Below are 9,792 nucleotides of genomic sequence, written 5' to 3'. Positions count from 1 at the left end.
TTTTTTTTTTTTCATAAGATATTAATAAATATTTTTTTTTATAGTGGAATTTAGATAGGCATACTAGAAATCATGGAGGAGGTGGAGCTTTTCAATGCCGTGCTTGTAATTTTACAGCTGATATTAGACAAAGTTTAACAGTACATGAAACTAATCATCATGAACCTCCAGTGGGTCAAATAAATCGTAAATCTAATACACCTTTCGAACGTAAACCAAGAAATAGTCCTAAACGTTACAATCAGGTAATATAATAATATTGTAATATATTTTCTCAATTATTAATTCTCAATTATTAATTATTTATAAAATAAATCAATTTTAGGTGGGTGCAAGTGATTTTCGAGAATCATTGCATATATCTTCAAGTACAACAGTCTCAATTAGTCCTGGAGACACATTCATTTCTGATCAATCTATGGAAGATAAAAGAAGTGCAATAGCCAATGCAGAATGTATAGCATTGAAATGTGAAGAAAAAGGTTGTCAATTTATTACTGCATGGGATTCTGAGATGCAAAGACATTTAGCAGAATGTCATATTCCAATTACACCAAATAAATCTAGAAAACCACTGCCAATGTTAATTCCACTAAGTCCTGCTAAATTAAACAATATTAGCACCAGTGGACCTTCAACAACATTATTAAAAGTTCCGCGTGTCAGGGTAAGACCGGAACTTGCACAAATTGCAAGAGATACAGAACTAGCGAAGTTATATGGGAATAAAGAAGTTAGTTTTTTTTTATATTAAATATAGCATCTATATTTAATTGATTATTCTTATAATGTTTTAATAATTTAAATAAAATTTAAATAAAATTTTTACAGGCTAACAACTTAAAGAAGGATGCGAATAACGCGGCTGATTTATTTGAAAAAAAAAATGCTTCCTTCTTTGATAAACTTAAGGAAAAACTTACAACGACAGCATCAATTAATAATGGAGTAGCAGAGGTAGCTGTAAGTACTACGAACGATTTGAAATGCTGGTGTACTTTTAAAGCTAGTAGCATGGAAGAGCTGGCTTGTCACAAACAAATACATCACACTGCTCTCAGTGTATCTGTGGGCACAACGCGTTGCCCGAAATGCAGAAGACGTTGCAAAAGTTCGACTGATCTACAAGTACATATGCAGTGTTGTCATTCGACAAGCAATGATACATCAATACACAATAGTTTAGAAAAATTATCAAATTGTTCAGAACTCCGTGTGACCTCGTATCGCGGTGAATATGCATTCCCAGCGCAAATGGATTGGGACGTTAATCTCAGCGGACTGAATTCTTCTGGATCATCGGTATGGTGTTTCATAAAAATATTTACTTAACGCGTGCAGATGAATAATATGAATACACGCACACGAACGAATAATAATAACAAAAATAATAATAATCATGCAAAAATTGCAATACGAGAGTCAACAGATCTGATTATATTTCTTAATTGGCATTAATCATATTTTAAAATACATTGATATAAACATTCTAACTGACTATTACAATTATATATTTATAATTAGCTTAAAAATTATAAATTTCTGTTCTTCGAAATATGCAACGCTATTATAAGCTATTTTTAATTATGTTAATGTATATATTTTCTTTATTATTTATATATTATATATATATATATATATTTTTTTTCTATTATTAAGAATGTGCTTTAAGTGTTACTTATGGCAGTCGAGATCATAGATAGTTGTGTTTTCGAATATATTAATACTTAATTTTGATAAAGGTAGTCAAATCTTTTGTCAGGTTGAAGGCTCCTCGACGCATCCAAGTGGCCGACGGGTATTCAAATGCCCGCATTGTCCATTTTGGGCATCTACCGCAAGTCGTTTTCATGTTCATATTGTCGGTCATTTAAATCGGAAGCCATTCGAGTGTTCCCTATGCGCATATCGCTCTAACTGGCGATGGGACATCACAAAACATATTAAACTTAAAGCAGCTAAAGATCCAGTTCATATGACTGCCAGAGTACTTATGACGGATGAAACAGGTCGACGGAATTATTCCAAATATAACAAATATCTTGCACAGGTGAAAGCACAAATTTCACTTACATTTAAACAATTCTTTTAATAGTGCAAAAAAAAAAAGGTGCTTGTCAATTTTTATAGGCGCACTGATTTTTCTCGATATTACTTTATAATGAATTTTTTTTTTCTGTGACAAGCACGTGTGATGATCCTTGTAAATAATTAGAAAAACTAAATTATATTTAAAAAAAAATGAAAGATATAATAAATTATATTAAAAATATTTAAAGCGCTTGGACACTTGATTGGTGATTATGATATTAATCTGATTTCGATTCGACAAGCATATTCTTAGTAATTAAAACCGACACGATAATATAGAAAATTTTTCATATCTTTTAAAAGTGATTTATCATTTTATAATAAACTTTATTTTTTATTACTACAAAAGAAATTCTCAGTGTGCCAATTAGTTGTGTTGTGCTGAGTAATAAGTTTTTTTTCGTCGTGCAGCAGTGTATATGCTTATGTGTGATAAAAAATTCTATATTACATATAAACTTTTCGTTTTTTTCCTAGGTCGAGCAACAATCATGGGAAGATCAAATCATGGAGGAACGTAGTGTAGAAGAAATGAACTCTGATGAACCACCGACTAAATTATTGATAATGAATCGCAACGAATATCTACAAACATCGGAGCCTTCTTCTACTTCTATTTCAATTGCGTCCGCAAGCGAAGGAAATCATAATCTTAACACCATTAATATTGGATTAAGACCACCGCCACCTCTTAAAGCTGCTGTGAGAAATCGAGGACAATCTTTACTTAAAAACAATTTGATTTCTCCCCATGCTCAGACTGGATCAGCTACAGTCACAGATGAAAATAAACGCACAATGTGGAAATGTAAACGTTGTAATTTTCGACATTCCAATAGAGAAACTGTTTCTGTTCACGTTAAATCACATAATGAATTCGAACGTCATGGAGATGAGAAAGTATGATTATATTTTAATATTTTTATTCTTTAATATTGTTTAATATATTAAAAAAATAATGTATTTATGATATGTACTTTTCATTACAGAATGCATTTGGTTGTGAAGACTGTCCATTTTTTGCATCTGATGCAGCATCTTTGTCGATGCATAGAATTCATCATCGTCCGAACTTAGAAGCTATTTTTAAATGCTATTTATGTCCATATTATGTTAGCACAAAAGCGTATGTATTTACATATCGTTATTATCATTAAATATATCAAAAAATATAATATATTTTTGGGAAAGATTTATATATTTTATTCTTGTAGGGAGCTTTTAGATCATGTCAGACTTCATGGAGAAGAACTTGCCGTAGTACATCAACAAACTATGGATTATAATTTCTCTACTAAATCTAAAGTACATCGAGCTTTAACCAACGAGAGTAGTAAGTTGAAATTTTTTGTATAATTGATTATTTAAATTGATTATTAAATTTAATTAATATCATTTAAAAATAAATTATACAAAATCATTTTTTTAGATATTAATCGCACAAAACAAGAAAAGTCTGTAGAACAAGTGATTCACATAACAACGCAAAATAATGTAACTTGTTTCACCAATGCCTCGAAGAATTCCGGAGCACCACCGCCACCACCATTGCTCCTTGATACTCGAGCACTGCCTGAAGCTCCATTAGTATGGGTGTCCCGACCAGATGGTACACTCGCAAAAATGTTAAAATGTCGTCACTGCCCTTTTGTTTCTTCACGACGCGCGGAAGTTCGAGATCATGAGACTATGCATCTCGATTCTCCCAGTAATGGTCCCATAGTCGCCTGTACAGATTGCAGTTTTACTTGTACACGACGAGAAGTTATGGTTGCGCATACAGATATGCATTCCGGATCTTTAGGCACTGTTCATTGTTTAGTAGATGATTCAAGGCCAGATTCACAGCAATTAAATGACTTGGCTGCGCTTCTTGGTTTCACTCATTCTCCTATATTAGGTTCAGAACCTGATTTACGGGATTTAAGACTTGTTCATTGTTGTAGCAAATGTCCGGCACGATTTCTCTGTGAAAAGGAATTAAGAATTCATTTAAGATATCATTCTACGGAATTAGCTTATTCTTGTCAATGGTGTTCCTATGCCGCTCGACAGCCGGCTCATCTTTTAGCTCATCAAAAAGCACATTCCACGGAATATCAAGAGCGCACTAAATATTTATTGTCTCTATACGGTCATTCACAACGATATCCACCACCTACTACAGCTTGTGTTGAAACAAATAATCAAGACTCAAATAATTCGTCATCTACCGTTGCATGGATTGTAGTTGAAGTTACAGAAACTTCAAACAATGGATTTAATAATATCACGAATAATACAAATCAACGAACTGGAAATCAAGTATTTACTTGCGCCAAATGTCCAGCTCGTTATTTTAAATTAGATGCTCTAGAGTATCACATGACTCTACATGGATCGAACAATAGATTCAAGTGTACTGAGTGTGACTATTCATCAAAAACAGCTCAGAACTTAGTGAAACATCAAGTCGTTCATCGACGTCAAAATGAAACAAATGACTTAACTTCAAATTTGACTCCATCTCCTGATCCACAATTTGGGCTTTTTATGCGTGGAAATCCTAACTTTGTATATCCTGGCTATTTGAGAAATGGTCGGTTAAAAGAAAAACGATACAAATGCCATAAATGTCCATCTGCTTTTGAGAAACGAGAACAATATAGAGTTCATTTGACTCTGCATGGTGCAAAACAGAGATATCGATGTGATACTTGTGACTATTCCGTTAAATATTATGCTAATTATATTCAACATCTAAAGAAACATCAGGCAAATGCCGAAGCACAAGCTTCACGTAGACAATTTGAAGATGATACGATTACTATTGATAGTGATATTGTTTCTGATAATACAAATTCAATTTCACGTTCAGGAAAAACACTTAAATCATCAAATAATACAACTTCAATTATATCTACAAATGGAATATCAGTGTTAAATTTTGGTGGAGCACAAGCTTCAAATCAAGATAAACAATCTTTATTGTTGTTACAAAAGAAAGGGGTACTTTTGTCTTCTAATAATGAAGTAGAAACATTACGATGCCAAAATTGTCCGTTTTCTACATGTGATAAAGATATAATGGATGCTCATAAGCGACGACATGGCATTGAAAGAATGACGCCATCTTGTCCTCATTGTGATTATATACCACGAAAAGATGAAAATGTTGGTGAACATATTAGATTACATTTTACAAGACTTTATAAACCAGAATCCTATCTTATCATAGAATTATTAACATTGACAATGAGAAAAATAACTTCGAATGGAAAGGAGGAAAAACAAAAGGCTGCCGAATTACTTTTTAAAGAATATGCGGACGGAAGATTCTTTCCCTTTACTGATACTAATTCCTTTGGTAGTTCTTCTGCTATGAATTACAAAGAAAAAGTTATAGTGGATCCAAATACGGGAGAAACAAAACATTTAACTGTTTGAAAAAAATTAAAAAATAACTATATAATGTATATTTTTTTGTATATAACACATGTATGGTGCATCTTAGATATTTATGAATATTTTCTAGATTTCTTGATTCTTGATTTCTTGATTTCTTGATAAACTATAAAAAAATAAGAAAAATTATTATTCTAATATATTTCTAATATATTTCAAATAATAGATTATAGAAAATCTACGCAAATGATCATTAAACTCATAATATTGCTAATGTACAAAAAAATTTGATCAATGATATAATTCTATAATTGCTATTATTATTATAATAAACAACACAATCATAATTATAATCATTGAGATGAATATTTTTTAGCACCATATCTGATATATAATAAGTAGGAAATATTCATACACACGCGCGCGCACACACACACACACACACACTCACTCACTCACTCACTCACTCATTCACTATTCATTTATTAAATATTTCTTCATATACATAGATTAATGTATTGTATATAATATTAAAAATCAATCTTGTATGATATAATAATAAAGGAATATTACGTAGATTTACTACGTTTATATATCTATCAATACCTTTTAATTTTTTTTAAATATTCTGATTATTCTATTTTTAAATTTTTTCTTTCAATTTTAATAAACTGTACGCATATATGGAATATTTTATGAAATATAGTCGCTATACAATTTTTGGAAAAATTGTTTTTAATCATTTCATTTACCAAAATATTATTTTTTTATTTTTATCATTTTATCAAACATTAATATTTTTAAAAGAGTATTAACAAATATTTTAATAAATTTTTGTAAAGAATTGTTTTATAAACAATGAATATAAATCTTTTGCGTAGGTGGAGATAGTTGATAGATATATAAATATTCCATCCAGTGCTAAGTCTCGGAATTTCGAATTATGAGAAAGTTGGATCAATAAAATCCTATGGGTTTCGCGCATGACAAAATTTATTTTACAAATTTCTTAAGGTTATAAGATGAACTATAGAAAATTGTGCTGCACTGAATGCATTAAATAAACAATATAATAGATTCAGTTAAATGCGGAACAATGTTTGAAGGTGCCATAGCGGCGTTCTTGAATCGTCTTCTGGGAAAATATATTGAAGATTTAGATATTGAACAGTTTAACATTGGTATCTTTTCTGGCGATACTTGTCTTATCGATCTTAAATTAAAACCTGAAGCTTTGGTAAGTAAATTTTACTTTTATATTTAATATTTTTTTTGTAATATTATTTAAAAAAAATTTAATATAAAAATTATTAATAATTGATTTGTAGTATCAACTTGGTCTACCTATTAAGGTAGAAATTGGTGTAATAGGAAAAATTATTTTAAAAATACCATGGTCTGGATTATTTTCTCAACCAATTATTCTTTGTATCGAGGTAAGAAATTGTATAATAATCCTTTAATTAATATTATTTTTAAATGATACCATTCATTATAATATATTAATTTTTTAAAGGATATTTATATTGTAACTGTGCCTATTGCATATGGTCCATATGATGCTGAAATACAAAAAAGATTAATAAGGGCAGAGAAAAAAAAAATATTAGAAGATTTAAAAGAAGATGAAACATTTAAAACAGGTAATTCATAAGTTTATATAATGAAATATTTGTATAATTTTTATAATATGTGTAATTGACTTTAGAATTATTTGATCATTTATTGGCATCTGTAACAAAAAATTTTCAAATTACTATAAATAATGTACATATTAGATATGAAGAAAAGTTAAATGGATCTTTGTGTGCTTGTGGTATCTGTATTCAAAGTATATCAGTAATGACTACAAATAGGTAAATATATAATTTTTTTATTATTTGCTTACAATATATCTATTTTTTTAAATATGATATATTCTTTCATATTTTTGAATTGTAGTAAATGGAAACCTGGTGTTAGTACTAATAATTTGAGTACAATTTATCAATTAATAAGAGCAGAATCTTTGAGCATATATATGGATCATGATACAGAATCTTCTTTTATAAATATTAAGCATGATTGGAATATTTCTAATTTTCTAACATGGAAAAATATAATGCATAGAGCTTTGCAAACTTTTGGCATGAGAAACAAAGAGTTTCAGTTTTGTAAGTTAATTTATATGAAGATATAATTTTATGTTAAATATAATTAAGAAAATTGATAATATGTTATAGTATTAAAACCATTTACTGCAAAGATAAAAGTAATTATACATAAAGGAAATGAGACACAAACATCTCGCATGTTGGTTGATATAGTACTTCATGATGTAGCAATGCAAATTTCCAAAATGCAATATGTTATATTCTGTCATCTTTATGATTCGTTATTACGTGCCATTATCAATAAGTATATATATATATATATACACATATATTGTTATTTTATGATTTATGAAATATCTATATAAGTTGATATTTATTTTTTGAATATTATTTCAGACCATACATAAAATATCGTCCGAATGAAATTGTAAGGGAAAATCCATCAGCTTGGTGGAAATATGCTTATAATTCAATTTTAGATTATAATGTAAGACCATATACTTGGACAAAAATTATTGAACACAGAAAAAATTACAGAAAATATAAAGAAGTATGTTTGCAAAGCTTGCTTCGACCAAATGATACAGAACTGAAATTGGATTTACAAAAATATGAAGATTATCTAACTATTTTAAACATGGTAATAGCAAGAGAACATGCTAAACAGGAATTGAAAAATAAAACCATTGAAGAGAAACATCAAAATACTAATATTTCGAATACTAATATGAATACTAATATTTCGATACAAAAATTAGTACAAAATATATCTATGATTAAAGAAATACAAAATAATGATATACAAAATTCGTTGCATCATAATTCAGAAAGAAAAATAAAATTGGAAAAATTACCTCAACCAATTGGTATAATTATCTCAAATTCATATAACTTTGATAAATGTATAACAATGATAATTTTTTATATTTTATTTTAGACTATAAATTCAATTTTACTTTAGCAAACTGTTGTTTGAGTCTTTTAAACCATGATAGAGAAATTCTTGTTATATCTATAACTCAGTTCTTGACAAGTGTTGAAATACGATCTGTGATGTCTGCTTTTAAAATATCTGCTCGAGCTGAAAGTTTTGTAATTGAAGGTGTTTCTACAGATGGTGATCTTGTGCCTTTAATCATGGTTGATAATGTTCTGACAGGTATCAGAATAATTTATTAAGAGAATAATTTATTTATTAGAATTAATATTGATTTTATTATTATTTATTTTTACAGGAAATGTATCAACTAATTTTTTGGCAGTAGATTTTGAAAAGAATGGGGAAACTGTGGATCCAACTTTTGATGTTTCTATAAAATTAGAAGCTATAGAAATAACTTATCATCATGTAATATCATCATTAGATAAATATATTTAGAAATAATAATTCATTCACAAAAAAATTATATCTTATTATATTTTAGCATGCTATGATAGAAATTATTCAATTTTTTAAATTTAATGATTTGCATATTCAAAGAACAATTCTGTGGATGTATAAATTGTATGACAACATAAAAAGAAATTTTCTAATTTTGGTAGATAATATCGTTTCTCAGACGCTTCGGATTAGATTTAAAATAGATATCAAAGGACCATATATTGTATTTCCTGAATATGGATCAATACAGAAGTATGTATGATATTAGATATTAATAAATTTTTGAATTTATTTAAGTCTAGAAATAACACAAAAATATTTTAGAGGCGGAAATATACTTGTTATGGATTTTGGTAACATAAATTTGTCTAATGAACTTCAAGCTACTAATTTACAACTTGAAGATGCAACACTTATGGAATTGGAAGAATTACTTTACGATAGAATACATATTGAATTTTCTGGCGCTCAAATATTATTTTGTCATTCAGGTTGTTACATTTTCTTCTTCTTCTGAATCTTTTTGAATTTTAATATATTTGTTTAAAATATTTGTTTTTTTTATTATAGGAGATGATTGGAGGTCAGCTCGAAAAAGAAAAGATTCTGAATATCATTTTCTACCAAAGATACAAGCAACTACAACTATTTCATGTAGTATAAAACCAGAATATTATCAATTACCAAGGTAACTGTTAATTTTATAAGAAATCAATTCATTATAATAATATAATTATAATTATAATTAAAATTTATTATATATTATATATATTATTATATATTAATATATAATAATATAATAATATAATATAATATATTTTATATATTAAATAATATTTATTT

At 28.2% G+C, this 9,792-nt stretch overlaps 2 protein-coding genes across 2 annotated transcripts in view; both read left to right on the top strand.

The window, feature by feature from the left end:
• The window catches only part of LOC102680263 (zinc finger protein 91-like), an 8,530-nt gene extending 2,860 nt beyond the window's left edge, over positions 1-5,670 (top strand). The window contains exons 4-11 of the mRNA XM_006619420.2: positions 43-245; positions 326-733; positions 832-1,302; positions 1,763-2,050; positions 2,569-2,991; positions 3,081-3,217; positions 3,306-3,424; positions 3,521-5,670. Coding sequence (XP_006619483.1) covers positions 43-245; positions 326-733; positions 832-1,302; positions 1,763-2,050; positions 2,569-2,991; positions 3,081-3,217; positions 3,306-3,424; positions 3,521-5,517 — 4,046 coding nt within the window. The 3' untranslated portion in view covers positions 5,518-5,670. The remainder of the gene's footprint in view (positions 1-42; positions 246-325; positions 734-831; positions 1,303-1,762; positions 2,051-2,568; positions 2,992-3,080; positions 3,218-3,305; positions 3,425-3,520) is intronic.
• A 704-nt stretch (positions 5,671-6,374) lies between these two features.
• Positions 6,375-9,792, top strand: part of LOC102677118 (vacuolar protein sorting-associated protein 13C-like) — a 16,282-nt gene continuing 12,864 nt past the window's right edge. Inside the window, 12 exon segments of the mRNA XM_031512315.1 lie at positions 6,375-6,712; positions 6,804-6,911; positions 6,992-7,118; positions 7,184-7,331; positions 7,417-7,628; positions 7,698-7,872; positions 7,965-8,434; positions 8,506-8,727; positions 8,804-8,916; positions 8,993-9,201; positions 9,274-9,440; positions 9,520-9,770. Coding sequence (XP_031368175.1) covers positions 6,572-6,712; positions 6,804-6,911; positions 6,992-7,118; positions 7,184-7,331; positions 7,417-7,628; positions 7,698-7,872; positions 7,965-8,434; positions 8,506-8,727; positions 8,804-8,916; positions 8,993-9,201; positions 9,274-9,440; positions 9,520-9,770 — 2,343 coding nt within the window. The 5' untranslated portion in view covers positions 6,375-6,571.

This window comes from Apis dorsata, unplaced genomic scaffold, assembly GCF_000469605.1.
Source record: "Apis dorsata unplaced genomic scaffold, Apis dorsata 1.3 scaffold_416, whole genome shotgun sequence".
NCBI lineage: Eukaryota > Metazoa > Arthropoda > Insecta > Hymenoptera > Apidae > Apis > Apis dorsata.
This window is presented reverse-complemented; position numbering and strand designations above follow the sequence as displayed.